The 20,900-nt window shown below is 32.9% G+C and overlaps 1 protein-coding gene across 4 annotated transcripts in view; it reads right to left on the bottom strand.

Moving 5' to 3' along the window:
- Positions 1-20,900, bottom strand: part of Dach1 (dachshund family transcription factor 1) — a 367,379-nt gene that overhangs the window by 106,410 nt on the left and 240,069 nt on the right. Inside the window, exons 4-7 of one of the 4 annotated variants that reach the window (XM_028756542.1) lie at positions 20,093-20,248; positions 19,515-19,687; positions 7,790-7,925; positions 6,258-6,392 (exon numbers count right to left, since the gene is read on the bottom strand). The exons of 2 other annotated variants lie outside the window; for them this stretch is intronic. In XM_028756542.1, coding sequence (XP_028612375.1) covers positions 6,258-6,392; positions 7,790-7,925; positions 19,515-19,687; positions 20,093-20,248 — 600 coding nt within the window. The remainder of the gene's footprint in view (positions 1-6,257; positions 6,393-7,789; positions 7,926-19,514; positions 19,688-20,092; positions 20,249-20,900) is intronic. One more of the 4 variants, XM_028756544.1, reaches the window with a different exon arrangement.

Genomic DNA, 20,900 nt, shown 5'->3' with positions numbered 1-20,900 from the left:
TCCATTTTCAACATACATATCTTAATATAAAAGCTAATATTCACATGCAATAGAGACTTGTATCATTGTCCTCCTGGCTATCGATCTTCTGATTCTGACAGATTATTATAGTTTCATATATTTACTTGAGAATTTCATAATAAGTGAGTAATCTTCCATTATGTATACGAGCTAAATCTCCATTGTCCATTCATTTATGGGCACCTAAATTGTTTCTATTTCCTTGCTATAGTGAATATGTTAACACACTTGTGCAATATTGGCATGTTCATATGTGAACAATCATCTACTCTTTTCTCAATTGAATATAAAGCCTGTTACACAAAATGGAACCCATGCCTGGTATAATTAACTGCTTTCCAAACCATTGTCTAGCTATGTCATAATCCATTGCAAAGAATCCAATGGTAGTATTCTGCTGAATGAATACAGTAATGAAATGCCTCCTACATACTTATCTTTAGTCACATACGTTTGTGCATCACTCATTCTTTAATAGAGAAACTCTTTTATTGTAGTAGATGGTGATTAATACAGAGACTCACAACCAGAGTGAACATTCTGAAAATTAGAGATTGTAGAGTCCTCCACCATAATTGAGACACTTATATCACCAAGGATCAGGAATTTTCAATTAAGGGAAAATGTAGAAGTTGTAAGAGCCAGAGGTAGTGGACATTTACAAAGAAACAACATTTTTTGGACATGACCATACAGTTACACAAATGAACTTACTGTGACTTCCAATGCATGGTCAAAGTATGCAGAAAATGAAGATAGTCAAAACCCTATCATGAATGGAAAAGGACTCAAGAAGTCCCATCCTTAGAAAGGTGTGCCTCTAGAGTCTACCTGTACTCTAGTTGGTGGTCCTACAGAATGGATATAGAAGTAGCACTGAATGAGCTTATTGGATATACAAAAATTAAATAGAGAATTCATGAATTTGTGGTGAAGTGGTAGCAGGGATGGATGCAAATGCATTACATGAATGCATTATAAGGATGCAAATGGCTTATATGAATATAATAATAATAACCATGTAATAAGATAAAGAGATATGGTTTGTAACTGAAGGATGCCTGATCTAAGTACTTACAAGTGAGAAGTTATAAAAAGTCTAATTGAAGAAATAAAATACATCATGTCTTGTAACAACCAAAATTATTTTTTAGCACATAGATTTATTTTAATGTTCAGTATGAAGAGTCATAAGAGTGCCTAAGATGAAGGAGTAAGCTCTAGGATCAGTAGACTGTTTCAGTGGGTAAAGACAGTTAGTTGCAGTCAGGTCTGGTCTTACAATTTGAATTTGATGCTGGACCTCACATACTGAATGCACAATTCAAAGTGTAATATATGTTGAAAATGTGAAAACATTGGAGATTCTGCAGAGAAGGGGATTTTATTCTAGACAAATCCATGTGATAACTACATGAGATAATAAATTCTAATATGGTAGAATATAATATTACTATTAATTAGTATAATGCCAATCTATCATTTTAAAGAAAAAGCCATTTTTGAAGATAAAAATCTTTTTTTTTTTTTTTTTTTTGGTTTTTCGAGACAGGGTTTCTCTGCATAGTCCTGGCTGTCCTGGAACTCACTCTGTAGACCAGGCTGGCCTCGAACTCAGAAATCCGCCTGTCTCTGCCTCCCAAGTGCTGGGATTAAAGGCGTGCGCCACAACCGCCCGGCTGAAGATAAAAATCTTAAAGTAATATTAAAAGTTTTAAAATCCCATTGTTTGAAACAATGAAAGATATGCAAAAAAATAAGGCATATTTTAAGAAACTCGAGATTAGTCATGCTTAGCTAGTTTTGGAAAAAATGATATACAAGATCTGCAGTACAGAATAAATTACTAAAGAAAAGAAATTTACGTATGGCTGTTTTAATCTGTGCTGGTAAATTTCATACCTTGTCCTCCAATTCATACTGACAAACAAATTTCTTTTATACAGTGACAGCTGTTTCTGGAAATCATGAACAGTGCTGGACGAACAGTTTCCCACAAAGAAAATGTTCTATGGCCTGATAAAAATCTCCTTAGCAGCCCTCCTCAGATATGCCCTGCTTCTAAAATTCTCATTCCCTGCAGAAGACACTAGTGAGGGAAAGTATTCTATTTCTCAGAAGCAAAAGTAATCTACATTATATTGAGGAAAGTAGATTTGAAAAAGGAAAAAAGTAAAACATATTTTAATTAGGGAGTGGCAGGAAGAGAGTGAAGAAGTGAGAAGTGAGGTAGAAAAGGAAGAGGAGGGAGGGGAAAGGGAACAGAGAAGAGGACAAGTGGAAATTTACCTACATTGGTTATTTTACATATTTGGTTTCTAATGCATATTTACTAATTAGTCACATCATATTAGAATAATCTAAAGGCAAAAGTAATTTAAGACAAATTTCACTAATATAGAGAGCAAGTGAAGTCCCAACTGAATGTGTGTTATTGGATATTCACAGCCCTGTCAAGGACCCCAAAGCCTCAATGCTATCATAGCTGGAAAGTCTTTCCCTAGAGCAGCTCTGAAGGATGGCATAAGCCTTCTAATAGTCACTGTCAATAGTCTGTATAGAAAATGTTTCCACATGGCCTTATCCCTACAGATGTTCACATCCTGAAGACTGCTCTTCCATACAAAGCCTGTTTCTAAGAGGCTTTGAACCTGCACCCTTGTCCATCAGTATATATTAACCCAATTTCTGTTTATCTGCAATGAGCCTGCTTATACAATGATGCTTCCTTTCTCTTCATTTCTATATAAAATATATACTGAGCTTCTGTGATGCTGCTGCTTCTTCATCTGAGAGTCCAGACCAACCTAGCCCAGATTTCTGTGTGTGTGAATCTGTCTTGTATTTAACCCCACATCACTTCTAGTTAAGATCTAAGACCCAAGTCATGAAAACAATGAGAATCATGAGAATCATGTAACCCTGTCCTACTTACTGCCTTTTGGTTGATTTCTACTCAAAGGAAAAAGAGTCATGATGTTTCGACACCCAGAAAGCACCAGGGAACTTGGGAAGCTTGCATATGTTAGATGATGTAGATTCTATTTATATATTGAGTGTATATATATATATATATATATATATATATATATATATATATGTGACTGTATATACACACACACACATATATATATATGTGACTGTAACTACAACTAATATCAAGAGGTCATAAATTTGATAGAGAGTGACAGAAGACATGGGAGAGTATATGGGAGGGTTTGAAGAGAGAAAGAAGATAGGGGAATAATGTAATTATACTATGACTTTAATAATTAAGGAAATAATTTTTAAAAGAATACTGTAACTGATTTTTAATTTGCAAAACAAGTTTAATTCAATATATATCTTTTACAAACTCTTGACTTTAAAAAAACCTTAATAAACATTTCTCAGTATGCCTGGGATTTTCACATGAAGTTCAAATGTCTATACTTTCCAATATAAAACAATTTTCCTTCTTCATATTTTAAATGTGGCTTAATTAAACCTTCTCAAGGTTTAAGACTCCATTGGAGTCTTCTTTATGCAAAAGGAATAATAATTAGAGAAAAATTCAGATATTTGTTTTCTGAACTCTAAGTTTATAAAGCTTTTAACCATGAACTGATAGTAATTTCTTTCTTTGTCACATGGATTATAGACAATAGGTTTTCATATTAAAGAAGACACACATGTTCAAAGGTTATTGATTATTAAGACTTCACACCACAATCATTTGGGGCACAAAATGAATTTTTCTATCTATGCAAAGCATCAATGTTTTCCTAAGAATTATTGCATTTTGAATGATTTAGTTGTTAGAAAGCAAATTGCACATAAAAAGTTCAAGCTGCAAATGACATGAATATATAATTAATTTTTCTACAGATTTCTCTAAATAAAGTTACTTGTTCAATACAGATATGAGTAGTAAGAAAGTTGCAGGGCTATTGTGAGGGATATGATAAATGGAGTCATGAAAAAAAACAATTTTTAATTTAGCAGACTCTATCAATCTAGAAAGCCCATGAATATTTACAATTAATTCAGTATGCTGGAAGTAGATGAAAGAGATAGAGTTCATCCAAGAGAAAGAGCAACATAAAACAAGGCACTATAATTATAACAACATCTATTAAAATTTCCATGATTTGAAATCAATGGTAGTTTCAAATACCCAGACAGAATGCTAAACATTTAATTTTGTAGATAAAATATTGAGATACTCCTGGGATTTGGTTAGGGTCTCTTTGTTCTGAGAGGGAATCCATTTAGAAAACCCTGGTGCAATATTAACTTTAATAAAGCATTAAGGTGCCATTTATGTTCATAGTTAGAATACTCTATGTAAAATCATATCACTAAAGACATTTTTGACTTTAACCTTGCTGTGTAAAGAATGTAATAACCATATTTGGTTTCACTGCTCTTTTTTATTTCTTATTATTCTCTAGCAATTAAAGCTAACTAGTACAAGTACATAGACAATGTTGGTTATTTATAATCACTGTAAATGTTCAAATGGCTCAGAGCTTATTCATTAAAAGAGAGAGTGCATTAATAAATAAAGAATTTCCAAGAAATTCTATCTAAATTCTATCTAAAGAAGAAGATAAATATTGTAAATTTGTGGACTTAAGGATGAACAAGAAATATAGCATGTCATTTTTAAAAATATTCTGTAGTAATAACATAAAAATTACAACAAATCAGTAGTCTAGGTAAACTCTTAATTCATGGCCATTCCAAATAAACTAAACCTGAAACATAAGGTTGTAGAGTTCCCTATGACATTTTCTATGGGGATTCACTGCTGTAGCTATTGGCTGTCTGAACTGTCCCTTTACTGATATCTCTAGATTTTATATTTCAATCCCCAGTGTTGGACACCAATATTCTTTAAAATAATTCAACTCTTGTATATTGATATCCAATGTATATTACCAGTCAATTTGTCTTTAATTATGTTTTATTTCTTTGTTATGTAAATCTGTGTGTGCATGCCAAGGAACATATTTGCAGATCAGAGGACAAAATTCTGGAAGTGGGACTCTCCTTCCATAATATGGGTGCCATGGATCAAATTAGAGTCTCTTGTGTTTAAAGTACGGTCCACTGGCTGAGTCACATCTACAGGCTCCTCATAGCTTTTGACCTTGTACCAGCTAAACAGCATCCATGGAAAATTGAGGAAATAGCCACTTATTTTCTTAAGAAATTTACTCAGTTGCTGAATCTTTGGAAAACATTACTTCTTTATTCATCTAATCAATCTTTACATTAAACTATTGCTGAAGAACTTAATTTTACAAATTATTTCCCTGATATGTCAATTTTCATAATTGTACGGTATAATAATCTTACATTAAATATGAGTGAAACAGGATATATAACATGAATGTTCTTTAGTATTGAAGAAGAACACATGGAAAATTGGAATTAGAAATTTAGAGGGCCTGGGACTCGGTGATGAGCTGATGGAAAGGGTTAAACGTAGTATCTTGTTGATGCTACACAAATACTGTGTGTCCTCAACTTTAAAGTATCAGATCTTAGGCAAAACAAAGTTGTTTGATTTGTATACAAATAGCCCATCAGGTAATTAATATGTGTAAAATTTGAACTATTTACAAAATATCTTAAAAACCTGGCCAGTATGAATTTGAAAAAGTTCAGGGAGGTATGGGAGAGTGCAAAGGAAGGAAAGGGAAAGTAAATCCTCAGAATTCAGATCACAAGCACAGAATCACCATTTTCTTAGCCTTTTTTTTTTGTCTATGTTCTGGTGATGGAACTCAGATCCTAATGTTTTCAAGACAAGCCCTTCAAAGACTGAGCTATCTATCCTGTTTTTCACATTCTGTAAAATGTCTACAAAGATTCACTTGAAAATCCTAAAGACTTAAAGATCATGTATCTTTAAATCAAAAAGAATTTATGTGACCTGTTTTATGTTCTGTCATGCTAAGTAAGATAAAATGGCTTTGGGTACATTAAGAAACACAAACAATGAATTTAATAAATAAAAAAATATTTGGGACAAATTATTCTCTTTCAAATATGTTATGAAAATTAAATTGTCACTTACCATTGTGTATCAGGAAAGTAGCTGGTCTTTATTCAGACACCTTCTGTTGAATAAGCCTAATATTTTATTTACAGTATGCACTTAAAATATTTATCTTATTTTACTAATGCAGAATACATGTCACACTTTGTTTCCAGAACAAAAGAAAAAGCACAGAATCATAAATTACCTTTTTCAATGTGGATCCGTTTTGACTCATGCCCCATGTCATGACCAGCCAAATCCCCCTCCTTTGGCCCAGGAAGCACATTTGGGGATAAACCCATCAGCATCTGGTTCATGGATAGCCCATTCTGATGGACAGCTGTTAACCCCAAAACAAAGAACAAACACAACATCAGAAAACATGCTTAGCATCTATCAGTTGAAATGTTTTTAGAATAAAAAAATAACAAACACACAATACCCAAATTTAACATCATAATTCATTAGCAAAATTACTTGAGATTGATAACCAATGGCAATCTTTAAGGATAAGCAGAAAACACCAAAAATAACATGACTTTACTATAATTATTGTCACATAAAGTAAACCCTTTTCCATGGTTAGAATTTGATTTTTACATGGCCTGTTTATGTTAGTGTGACCAATAACATATTCAATATTTATTGTACTGCATCAAGTTATCTCTTTAATAAATAAACTTCTGCCTTCTGGAAAACTTACGTTCTCAACAACAAAGTGTAAGGTTAATAGGAGTGATTTTCTCCCTTCCTGCTGAAATCAGTATAGTTTTCTGCTATTAAAAACTAACACCATTTTTTTTACTATCCTTATTGTGTTTTACCCTACAAAATATGGCGTGAATGAAAATCACTTTGCTCTATAAGTATTAGTTGAATAACTCATTAAATTTAAAAATATCTGTACTACCTAAAATAATACTATAATAATGCTAACATTATAATTTTTCTATAATTTCATAGGTGAAATCTCCTCTATGTAGAAATTAAAATGCTGGTTCTTTTGGAGCTAGCATGACAAATATCTGTGAGTCATCTGATATAGACACTAGAAAACAAACTCCAGTCCTCTGAAAGAACATCAAGTACTCTTAAATGCTAAGCCACTTCACCAGACTGAAGATTCAATGTTCTAATTTTTATATAAAATATGTTGAAGACCTACTTTAAGTTTTTAATTACATTAGGAAAGTATATATTACTCTTTATTCCAAACCAAAATAGTAAAATTGAATTTTTTTAATTCAGTAAACAGCTAAATGGCAAATTATTGGAATTTACAAATTTGATTTCTGTTATACATACTTGTGAATAACTTTATTAAATTGGGAAGAGTGTTAAAATCTGACGAATTGCAAAATAGCAGAGTTTTCCATTGAAGTAATGCACTTAAATAAACCAGAAATGACGTAGTTAGGTGATAGATAGTTGGGAACTGGTTGTGAACTTCAGAAACTCACTGAAACTAACTGAAAGATTACTTACTTTTTATTGTTTCATAGCTCAAATCTTTCTGTGTAGTATCAAAGAGAGGATCTTATATCAGAACCTGTTAATGTCGCGTCATCCTTCATAGCATCCCAAACTGGGACACATAAGTCTGAGGAATGGCTATTGCTAGGAGGATTCGGTACATGATACATTTGAGATCTATTTGGAATGAGGGCATTTTGATTAGAAAGCCCAGCTGCACCTAATAAAGTTTCAGATGGTGACAAGCAGAAGGATAAGACCTACGGATTCTGTCGGAAGAACTCTCGGTCCGCGCTGGGGAGCTGGACACGCTGCTGCTGCGGTGTGATGATGGGTGGCTGCCAGGCCTCCGGCCCTCCTCCAGAGATGGAGCAGGTGACGGACTATCAGGAACACGCTCCTACATTACACAGAATGAAAAGAGAGAAGAGGTCAAAACATTGATCTTAATTCATGAATGTTATATTTCCCTATTACAATTAGAAATAAGAAGAGGGCTGTACCCAAAAGTTCCCTGATGTCTCACCTGCACTTAACAACACTAAAAGATGTATTTAATCTGGACCACAAATCTCAAATTCATACATCCTTATTATCTAAATTACTGATATCATACACTCTCAAAAAATCATTATAGGAAATTATGATTTTACTGGTAAACCTCAATACAGCCGAGGCAAATAGTACTATTGCATACTTGGGAGTAAATAGTAGGACACTAAACAAAATTGTTTTGAAAACAATTTGAAATATCCCAGTAAGACCACCTACAAAAAAGCATTGACAAAGCTAAGCAAGACTGAGCTCTGAATAATTATTTTAAAGGCATCTTTACATTTATTTTTCTACTTCAGCAGGTATTAGGGATCAATGACCACATACCTTCTGGATGTAACTGACCAGAATAGTATCAGAAGATTGTTAACAACACTGTATGACACCACTCTAGACACATGATGGTCACAGTTAATGCTTTGTGGCAATGAAATATTATTTAATATTAAAATCTTTTTTATTAGTTAAACAAATCTGATGTTAGGCCCCCTTTCCCATTCCTGTTCATGAAATACATAACAACTGATTTTCAGATAATCTTGCTATAACATTTCTCTCTAAATTCAATGAAGACATTTGTCTACTACTCTATGAATAAGCTTTGTAGCTGTGCTACTTAGTTATGTTAACATATATACATGTATATATGTATATAGTGTAAATGAAATTACATATTAATAAATTAAATAACTATTACTTAAAACTTCATACTTCAAGAACCAAAATATTTAATCTTTATATATTAACAAACAAGAACTGATGAGCTCTGTTTATAATAATCAATATATATTTGAGATTAGAAACAACCTTCCACACTTAAAAATGGTACAAAAGAGACAGAGATAGCTTCATGATTAAAGACATGTGGGACTCTTACGAACGACCGAGGTTTGATTCCCAGCATGGACAGATCTCACAATCACCTTTAATTTCAGTTGCAGTGAACAAGCACTGTTCACAACTCTGTCCTTAAAAAAAGAACATTGGTTTCTAGATAGCTGCAATCTGCCTGCATATGAAAATCATCTAGAAAGATCTTAGAGATGCTGATTCTTGAGTTTTGTTTCCAGATCTTCTAGTTGATACAGTAAGGCACCTGAAAGCAAGACTTAGGGAAATAAACGTTGAAGTGTGCACTCCTTGTTCCTAGGAGTATGAGTTTATATGGGAAGGTTGTCTGTGCAGTAGTAATTTGTCAACGGCAGGGAATACTACATTGGGTAAACCACTGATCTTCTGTGGTTATTGTCCTTTACAAGGTGTTGTTTAGATAAAGGGTAGGCAATTTATAAAGGAGGAGGCAAGAGTGGAATCACATATGAGCAAGCCAGGAATTGTCAGCTACTGCCTAAAATCTGGAGATGAATGCAAGATTCTGCTTAGAATATCGGAAGAACAACGTTCCTTGAACAATTTAATTTTGAACTGGTAAAATCTAGACATATCAGAATACTTTTTTCATATTTTAAAACAACTGATATATCATTGTTAGTTTCTTGGCCCAAAGCAAAATACTATCCTGCCCATGAAGAAAGATTCAGAAATTTCAAAGGGACACACACACACACACACACACACACACACACACACAAAGAGCAAGCCAAATCCAAAAACTTTTGTATCACACAATGATCTGCATTGCCAATGAACATCTTTAACTGATCCACTGAGGATTCACTTTAGAGCATCACAATTAAAATGAAAGCAAGTGCCATCATACTTAAACTTTACTTTAAAAGCCCATATCACAAACTAATTCCCAACGCATACCCCAAAAAACATGATGCAATCCCATCAGAGGCTGCGTGGCAAGTGACAAAGAACCTGTCTGTTCAAAGAGTGTTACAAAGACAGAAAACAACAACAGTAAGCAAAAGAAAATTATCATCCATATTCTAGTCTAGACGAAATGCAATAAATTCCTGTAATGATAACTTGCTGAACCGTAGCAGTTTTAGCAAGTCTATATGTGGATTGGTTTCTGGAAAGGACAATAAATGTCCTTTATAGCAGAGCTATCAGGGCCATTATACCATAGCATTGTCCTTCGCTACAGTTGAAAAGATGCTGAATATTGTGTCCTCTAATTTCTGCTAATATCAAAATTGAGTGACAGTTAGATGAATATAAGATACATATGTTCCAGCTCAGCTTCCCTGCTGTTTCACCTAAAAGGCTGAAGAACAAGTCATTGAAAAAAAATGATGACACACACACACACACACACACACACACACACATCCCATAGGCCTGATATTCAAAGACATCATAGCTGGGGAAGACTTAGTTTGTTCCCTTTTGACAGCTGACCCCTTCTAGTAGAGTGAAAGTTAGTCATCAAGGAGGAGACACTCAGCTTAGTTTCAGTTCAATGGACTCTGAAATCTATGCCTGAATTTCATGGTGCCTTTATCAATACACCCCTGGGGTCGACCAAGGGAAATAGCAATAGCCTATACATTTGAGGAGCCTCTTGGACAACCCTGACCAAGTCAGAAAGATGTGGATTTTCATGTCAGGAGTTGGAGTTTGGGATGGGATAGTCATGGGATATTCTCAGCTCAGAGTGGAAATTTTCATTCAAGTTTTCTATGCACATACATACACAGAAGCACATGTATTACAGGTTGTCTTCCCTAAGACTCAACACTGTGGAAGAGGGAGCAGAAAGAGTATACAAGCCACTGCATCAGGGAATGTGCTGTGAGAATCTGTATCCTAGCAATGTCAGGAGCTGAGCTTACAGAATCTCACCAATGTGGCTTGCTAAAAACATAAGCTGGCACAATGACAAAAATAGACATGCCAAAGCAGAAAAGGAAAGCCAATGAGACTATAACATTCCAAAAAGAACTACAGGCAACTAAAGAAGGTTGAATAGGAAAAGGTGTCTTCCCTTAGCACAACACAATTGTTTGTCCAATACCAGATAGATGGTCAGCACCAAAAATACAAGAATAACAGTATTAAGACTGAGTAGGTTATATTTAGAAATATACCTGTACACACACACAATGAAAAACCAGGTCATGAATTTGAAAGTGAGCAATGAGGGTTGATTGGCAGGGTCTAGGGAGGACAAGAACAGAAGAAGTGATACAATTATGATGTTAAAAAGGCTCATATCAGATTTCATCAACTGCAAATAGAGTTAAATTATTACAGTATCCAATGGTTATATTTTATACTGTTTGTACAATATTTGTGTATTTATTGTTAGATATGAGTATGAAGTTTTACAGTAAAATTTCAAAATAATTTAAGGTCACATTAATGTATTAAATGTAGCATTGCCTCCATAATAGACACGCCAAAGCAGAAAAGGAAAGCCCATGAGACTATAACATTCCAAAAAGAACTACAGGCAACTTAAGAAGGTTAAATAGGAGAAGGTGTCTTCCCTTAGCAAAACACAATTGTTTGTCCAATACCAGATAAATGGTCAGCACCGAAAATACAAGAATAACAGTTGAATTGCCTTCATAATCAGGCCAAGCTTTCACAAATCATGGAACTTGATATTGATTTCTTGTTTGTAAATTTTTATTAAATTAAAAAAATATTGTTTGATAATTTCAGTCATGCATATGATGTTTTGACAAAACCATATCCACTTCTACTCAAAATTTCTCCTGTTCTATAAATTTTTCGTTCACCTTTATATGTTAATATTTTTAAATCGATTGAGTTCACTTAGTTTTACCAGTATGTAACTGGGTATAGATAGGAACACTTGGTAGAACATAGAGAAACTTTCAAGGACCATATCTTTGAAAAAAACTGTATATTCTCCTGCATCCTTGATTATCAATAAAAACAGCTCCTTATTTAGACAGAAAGGGCCTCCCAGTATCCAAGATAGGGTCCCAGGTTAGTGCAAAGTGGTTAAGTTTTAAATATAATTTTAATTCATGAAGATTGACATTTTTTACTTATATACAAATATATAATATGTATTTGATAAATATAGTTGTATTTTATTGAAATAGAAATTTCTAAATTCACCTATATATCCTCTGCAAAGGATGTCATCCATGTTTCCAACACATTTTAATATATCTTATAATAATGGCGTTAGTGGTTTATTTGTAATGGCATATGTTTGTGTTTGGCTGAATAGAGATAAAGGACAATCTAAAAGTTAATCAGATTCTATATAAACCATTTGCAAATCTAACTTTGCTGCCATAACAAATTTCATAACGAGTACTAGTGAAAAATATGGTAAACATTTTTCTTCAATATTTAACCCACAAAACCTAAATATTCATTTATAAACTGACATTGCAATGATTATATCAATAAAACACATTCTTTGTTTCTTTTAACATTTTTCATATGAGTAGAAAATTATTCAATATTATCTAAGTGTTCCAATCTTCTATGCTGATTTATTTAACTCATAAATCATGTACATATTCTTTTATTCATTCAAAATACCTTAAAAATGACACAATAACTAAGTAAAAATTGATTAAAGCATCAATATAAAGTATATTTTTAAAACAGCTTAAAACTAGGTGAATTATACAACATTTAATAGGCCTTACGCATTTGACTTTACTGTAGTTTATACTTAAGAAGAGATAATACCGTGACAATACATAATACTTTTATTTTAAGAAAATCCTTTATGCAAATTTTATGATTTAACAGCTTAATTATTCAATTGAAACTTTCTATAAATTGAGACACAACATATTCAGTCATTTCACTTAATGTATAATTTCAGTCTTTGCAATATGATGTATTGTTCTTTGGAGAATTTCATTAAAGCAAAATCCATCGAGCAAGTAAGATTTGAATACATTGTTCCACAATAAATTAATTTATTTTAACAGCTTAATTCTTTTATCATATTTATATGCTTGCCTTTCCAAAGTATTCTATACGATGGAGAATAATGGAGACAGTAAAGAATAGCTTAGAGGAGAACCTTGTAATTATTACTAAAACAAAACAGATAATGAGTTTTACTTAGACATAATAAGAAAGAAGTAGTTGAATGTCTTTGGAAAAACTATGTAAACTGGATTTATAATTTCACTTGCTTGATACCTTTTAACCTCTAAGCTGGGCCTGAGATAGAACAGAAAAGAAGATTATTTAAAACTTTGACACACTGCTTTATAGTCCTACATCAACTCCACCAATCAATAAAACACAATCTTTTTCAATGTTCCATCTTTATAAAACTCACCACAATAATAAATGAAAATTTAAGAGGAGTACTCTTTCACTGTAAAAAGGTCAGACTAATAAAGTAACGGGATAAGAATAACTGCAGAGAGAAAGCTGCATACGTTGAGGCAGAACAGTAAGTATTGTTCTTTATGGTAATGCAAAAGCAAAGGTGGAATTCAAAACTACTACACTCATTCGTGACTGAATATTTACAAACATGTACTGTCCTAGCTACCTGTTCTCCACCAGGAAACAAGGTTATATTCCATGAGTCAGAGTGAATAATCACAACTAGTTATACTGATGATTATTTCACTTAGCTCTAGGTAATTTTTTTTTCTTTTTAATTCCCTGCACACTCCTTATAAAACTCTTTATCTTTATTTCAATTAGAGATTATCTCATTGGAAACTAAATAAAAGTAGATTCTTTTGTCTATTTTTATCTACTCTTTTTAATGTTAAATAACTTATCTTTCTATAACTTCTGAATTTACAGGTAGACATAGTTGGCCATTGCTTTTCCTTAGTACACTATCTAAATCCCACACTCCTGATTTTGGTACTGCTCACTGTTACATGGTTTCATTCACGGAGTATTTACCGAATATTACCTCCTACCAGGCAGAATATAAAGTTCTGGATATTTATTTGGGATTTTAAAATAACATTTTTTTCATCTCATGTACTACATCTCATTCACTGTAGACTTAGCAAGGTGCATCAACATTTTCACTGATAAATTCAAATTCCCACTCTGAAAGCTATGTGAAGAATATAACTTGTAGGATTCATATTTTGGTTTTTGAAAAGTGCTAAAATGACTTTTAAGGGACACAATGAATGATGTCAACATATGCATATTAATTAAAGACCAATGAGCTATTATTTGAAAACCCTACTAATTTTATCACTTTTAATCAATTTTAACAAGCAGGGGCAAGGAATATAATTTCAATTTTATTTCTCTTATATTCTTCAACTTTTTCATTCAAAAGTCTCATTTCTTCCACATTTACATGGTAATACCTTATTGTTTTATAGGACAGAGTTAACATAAAGTTAATAGATATGGATAACATAAACTTAATCAAAGCAAGAAAGCACAATCTAGACTTGGGAGTTATAATTCATCTTAGTGAAAACTGAAATCCATGTTTGTTTGGTTGACTGGTTGGTTTTGCTTGTTTTGTTGTTGTTGTTGTTGCTGTATCCATTTCAGGAAGGTCCCTGCTATATAGCCCAGGCTTTAATTGAACAGACAATCCTCATCCCTTGACTTCCCAAAACAGGAAATATAGATCTGACCTATTAGATTAGTACTAACATTAAAATTAAAAAGCAGAACTCCTTTCATTATAGTCAAAAGATAAACATAAAGAAAGGAACCAAAGAAGAATCAGGTCAGTTCAGAATTGGTTCTGTTCGTGTTTCTAGCATTTCTGCACAGCAAGTTCTTACAGCCAAGTTTCCACCCAATTAGGCCCAATATATATTTTTCTAATATACCAGTCTGACTGTAATCTTTTATTTGCAGTTACTTTGATGGGTCTAAATGATATTTATGATATTTTCTTTCTTAAGTCTAGCAGTTTGAGAGTTGGAGTGTCCATTCAATTTTGTTTGGCCACAAGTGTACTTCATGGATAGTGTTACATGCATTCAATATCAGAGTATAATATCTGCTTTTGGATACCAGCCACTACTGATAATCAAACTCAACATTCATCCCTTCAGGTGATTTATAAAATGATGATTTTATTCCTTATTCACTTATTGGATAGAATAATGATATGACTTGTCATTTTTTCTGTCATTTGTTAATTCTGGCATGTAATTCATACTAAAAATGCAGAAAAATACTTGTTCTCTTTCTATTTTCTTATGTTTTGTTTAAATCTGAACTGGGCTCCAAAGAAGCCAAGTTTTATAGTATTTTTAGGTGAAAAGAGTTGAAAGAAGAAAAGACAATAAGAGACAAAAGAATCTTATAATGGACTCAAGACTATATTTGGTTAACCCTATCAGAATCACCTTGGAAACTGTTGATCAGATGCAAATGATACATTCAAAGAAAATCAACCTATTCATAAGCAATGGACAATGCTGAAAGAATTGCAAATACTGTAAATGGTAATTTCTTTATTATGGTTCTAGGTTAAAGTAGTGCTACCATGACCTCCATTCACAGAAGATAAAGCCAGCTGCACAGATATAAAATAATCTGTCATATGCCTAGGAGTTGGAGCAGCAAAAACACGAAGGTCAGAAATCCTACTCATGACTTCATTTTAAAACCACCAAATCTGTCTATTTCAGCTGGAGCTTTTTCTTACCATCCTATGATATCATTATGCATGTATGAAATAAAATGTGATTAGAACAGTGATTCATTCAGAAGGCTTAGAATTATGGGTTCAAAGAATCCAAAGAGAATCAATTAGCAAAGCATTTCAACCCATTAACAAACTTGCTAATGACAAAAGGAATTGAACTCTTAGACTGCTTAATTTACTCAGTGATTTAAGATAATAAAGAAAAACATTCTAAAATTTAGAAATTATACAGAAAAGAGACTCTTATGAGAGAGTTTTGAGTTTTAGCTTTTAAACCTATTTATAAATTTTAAATCAAGGAACTTAAAATTTAATTTAAAAAAGTAGATAAACACGAATTTCTAATGTAAATACAGATTTTTAAAAATTGACTTAGTAGGATAAATGTCAAACATTCTGAGAAATATTTTCAACTCCCCACCTCTACAAATACACAAAAACACACAAAAAACCTTAGGACTTGTAGCTACATTTGTAGACTAGTGTACAAATTGTGGTTTATATTAAGTCCTGAGTCTTTCCTTTAATCAGATTACGTCTAGATTACTGTATACAGGCAGAGGTCACCCACTAAAGACACAATACAGGCAAAATATTTGATTAAGTTAAATTATAAGATATTAGAGCACAGTGTGGGGTGCCAAAGATACCATGCTGGCTTTAAATCTTTGAGACTGAACCAAATGAATCTGTGGACATCATTCTTCTTAAAAATTATCTCTAAACTAATAGTCGTTGAGATACAAATTTCAACCTGCTTAATAGATTAATTTGAATAATATGTGACTCAGTGCTTATTGTGCTGACATTAAGCAGAATTTACAGTGTATACATGTAGTGGGGAAGCCATGGAAATTGTTTCTCAACTACAGTGGAAATTGGCCTGCATGCTATATGGATTAGTTAACATTGGTTATAAACTTGAAGAGATGTGTAATCACCATGGAAACCAATTCCTGAAAATGTGTTGGGGAGTGCTTATATTTGGTTAATTGAAGTGCAAAACCCATCCTAAATAGAGGTAGCACCATTTCCTGATTGAATTCTGGTCAGAATAAAGAAACCAGTTCACAGTAGCCTCATCTCTGTTTTTTTTTTTTTTTTTTGGTTTTTGCTTTTTTGTTTTGTTTTGTTTTCTTTGGGTGGAGACAATCTGACAATCTTCCTTCAGCTTTACTGCAATGATGTCTCTATACAGAGGATGGCATCTGCAAACAGTTAGCCAAAATAAACCCCTCCTTCCTCTCTTAAGTGATACTGTCAGATATTTGACAATGATGGAAAACATAACTAAAACAACATGAATATCTCAATTTATTGTTACTTTATGTTCTGTGACTGGGGGACAGTAAAACTACTTTGACTTCATTGACATAATAGATTCATATCCAATTTACAATGACTTATCTCTAAAAATGTATAGGTCTTAAGGATTTAAGGTAAAATTATAATTGTCTAAACAGTATTTGCCCAATTCTCCCTGAAATTTACTTTACTAAATTCCTCAAGTTTTCCAAACTAGCAACAGTCTGGCAAATTTTCTCACTAAGTCTCTCTGAAGGCTAAGCTTATAAAAACAATGATATTAGAGTCTTCATCTAGCTATTTTCCCTTGGCATTTAATTTTTCCAATTTTGAAATCTTGATGATTGTGTTCTCTTCTGTCTGTCTCTACATGGATTGAGTTTCTTTTGGGCTTCTTCAATTATCCACAAGAATGTAAGATTCATAAGAATTTAAGATATCAATCATGTAAGGTAGAGACCAATCATCATTTGTTTTCTATTGTCAGATAGCATTGTGTGTGAGTGTGTGTGCTTCTGTGTGTGCATCTGTGTGTGTATGTGTGCATGTATATGTACGTGTGTTTATTGAGTGTGTATATTGCTAGGTTAGAAAGTCTTATGGTATTAAAAAGTCTACCAATTGAAATTAAAATACATCATTCTCAGTTATTAATAACAAGTTTTACTCTACGTTGTCTTTGTTCATGAAAGTAGCCATAGACTTTATACAAATTAATATATATATATAATATTTGAATACATTATATATGTGAATATCATATATATATATATATATATATATATTTGTGTGTGTGCATGTGTGTGTGTGTGTGTGTAAAAATATACCTCTTGGAAATACACACCTTTATTTATAGAAGTAACATTTCAACTTTATGTAATTTTCTTCTATAATGCAATAATATTCTACTATTTTAACCACATATAAATTAAAAAGAATTTCTATGCAACAGCCATATTGTCAATACCAACAGATAAATTTTTTCCTGAGGCAGAAACTCAAACATTCAGACCCTAGTCCATTTTCTGTGCAGTAGTATGTCATGAAAAAAAAAAGGTATTTTGGCATTTATTTAACAAATTAATTTAAAAAGAGAATATTTTATATATTACTCCATGACATATATTTTTCATTTTTTATAGCATATATTTTTATTTTCATTCTCCCTTAGTTTCCCCTTAATATTAATTTCTATCATCACTTAGAAAGCATGAGCAATTTATTCAGAATTTAGGCAATCCTTCACACTTGTATTTTCTCTTCAGAAGCTGTATCTTCTTCTATGGGGTTAAATCTTTGGTATTTAACAGTCTATTTTCAAGTGGCCTTTACATTTAGAATCTTGTCAAATAGATCAACTTAGAGGCACTATTCTAATTACCCACAGGGGCCCATTTTGTTCAATGTGACATCATAGTCAGCCATTTTCTTTGGGAAAAATAAAACTTCCCTAAACTACACTTAATTAGCATAGACAAAGTAAGTTTACTAAACAAGATTTGAGCTATTGAGTGTAGTAATATCAAACGCAAACACTGTGCTGTGGTTATTAACTTGGAACAGGGTTGAGTCACTTAGCATGTCAATGTTTTAAATGCAAAGCAACTGCTGTTTGTTAAGGGCAGATGGGTTTTTCCTGCACTTCTATCAGGCAGTAGGTCTTCCCTTTGAGAGTGTGGTGGGAACTATCTGCTCTCTGTAATTAATCTCAGTTAGAGCAATGTTTCCCATGTCCTTGCTACCACCAGGATTTATACCATGATTCAGAACTTCCTCAACTCCATCTGTTATAAAACTTCTAAAAATTGTCCCAAGAGACCAAGAAGTGGGATATCAGTATGACTTAGTAGGTGTGGGCATATGTGTGAAGACATAAAAATCACTTACTTTCTTATTCCCCTTTCGGATATTTCCTTCCTGCTTAGATCGCCTTCCTCTGCATTCTGAAACTTAGTCTAAGAATCCACGTCAATGTTCCCAAATTTCTAACAATAACCTAAAGTATCTTCCAGGAAAAAATTAACTCTTTCCTTCTACTTATCTCAACTTAAACACCATGGAGATTTAGAAAGCTGCTTTAGATTGCAGTATTTTAATTAACATGAGTTACAACACAGACATATTTTGAAAATCCTGGGTAAATAGAAAGGGTAGCAAGTCTAGTCTCTTGATATTCGTCTCTGGACTTGGACTCAGAATACATAGCGAATAATCCCTCTTTTTACAAATAAACATTCAAAGTATAAAATCTGTGCTCTAGTCATTTTATTCATATAAATCTATCCAGATGGGAAGTTATAAGACTCTCAATTTTAAAAGTTATATAAGCATATATAAAGTCTTATGCCACCATAGTCAGAAGTACAAACAAACATCTGTGCACGCAGGGGCTCAGATAAATTGAAGTGTATAATTTATTTTCCTATGTTATTTCTAATAAACATGAACTTATAATAGATCAAGCTCATGGGACTACTATTTGTAGTATATTTTCTAACCATTTCCTCTTCTTTAGATTTTAGAAATTTACATATGGGAAAAAAACAAATGGAATGAAGGATGGTAAGTGAAGATGACTATTCCACAACAACATTATGATGAGACAGTTACCTTAATAACAGATGTCTCCACCCTGGATGGAGGACTCTGAACTTGTGCTGCTGCCGCCATATTCGCAATGGTGCTAAGGTGGTTCATCTGACTCATTGCCATGGTGACAGATGCTGGAGGTAGGCTGACAGGAATTAGAGGGTGAGGCATCATCATAAAAGGAAGTTCCAGTCCTTAAAAAAAAATACAGATAGATCATCACCGATGTGTTGAGGTCAGAATCACCAATGACATGTCATTAAGAGTTAAAACACTAAAAAATATTCTAATACTGACAAAGAAAAAGAGCTTGTTTATTTGTATATAGTCATATCATTCATGACTGGGAAATTAAGCCTACAGCTAACTAGTTTGGTGCCATAATCTATCATATCAAGTTTTATGTGTTTAATACAAACATCCTGGTCTTGGCTTTATTACTCCTCATGGCAATGTACCAACTTATAGACATGCTATAGTCTTGATGAATTGACTGTGTGAATGCAGTATATCTTATTATTATTATTATTATTCTACTAGTCATTAAAGAAAAGAATTTTTAAAACTACCACTTTTAGTGCTAAAAGTTGCCATCGTACCATTTGGCGGAAGGTGGCTGTGCTGCAGATGCTTGAGAGGATGGCTAACTGGAAAGCTATACGCTGCAGGCATGCGGGCATGTGCAACAGGAGCCTGAGATCCCTGGGATGGGGGAGAGTGCAGTGTTTCCTTATCCCAAGAACCACCACTGCTGCCTGTGGGGAATGAATATAAATTATTTGGATATAATATTAATCCAAATCATCCAAACACTAATTTGAAATGAGATCTGACAAGCTTTAACATTGGGGAATTAGCAAATGGGCTTGGGGGGAGGTGAACTGAAATAAGACAAATTTCCCTGACTTGTACTCTCTCTTGTTTTGAGACAAATTTCCCTGTATTGTGCTCTCTCTCATTTTGTTTTGCAGACAGGATATCGAATTTCAGAAAAGTAATAGTTTTGAACCGTTTAACCTAACTGTAATGTCTAATCCTTTTTGAACTAACCAACTTAATATTAAACTGTTTTTACTGTATAACTAAATAATTCCTCCTTTGTACCAAAGTGGAATGAAGGTTATACAATGGATTTTAATCCTTTCAGTAAATGGTAACTTGGTCTACATTGAGAGTTAAAATGTGTGACTTATTTCAACTACAAGAACAGAAATAATTTGAATTCATAAGAATATAACTTAATTAGGCACTGAAAATAGAACACAAAACATCACTTTAAGAAACATGATAATGTCAAAGCAAAATATCATAGGTGTGTTAATGAGTACAACACTTCCTTCCAAACAAAAAGAAATGTAAAATTTGAATAGAATTAGTACCATAGGCAATTAACTGTCTCTTGGAAGA

Source organism: Grammomys surdaster, unplaced genomic scaffold (genome assembly GCF_004785775.1).
Source record: "Grammomys surdaster isolate TR1022 unplaced genomic scaffold, NIH_TR_1.0 126124, whole genome shotgun sequence".
NCBI lineage: Eukaryota > Metazoa > Chordata > Mammalia > Rodentia > Muridae > Grammomys > Grammomys surdaster.
The sequence above is the reverse complement of the archived record's forward strand: the minus strand, read 5'-3'. Positions and strand labels throughout refer to the sequence as shown.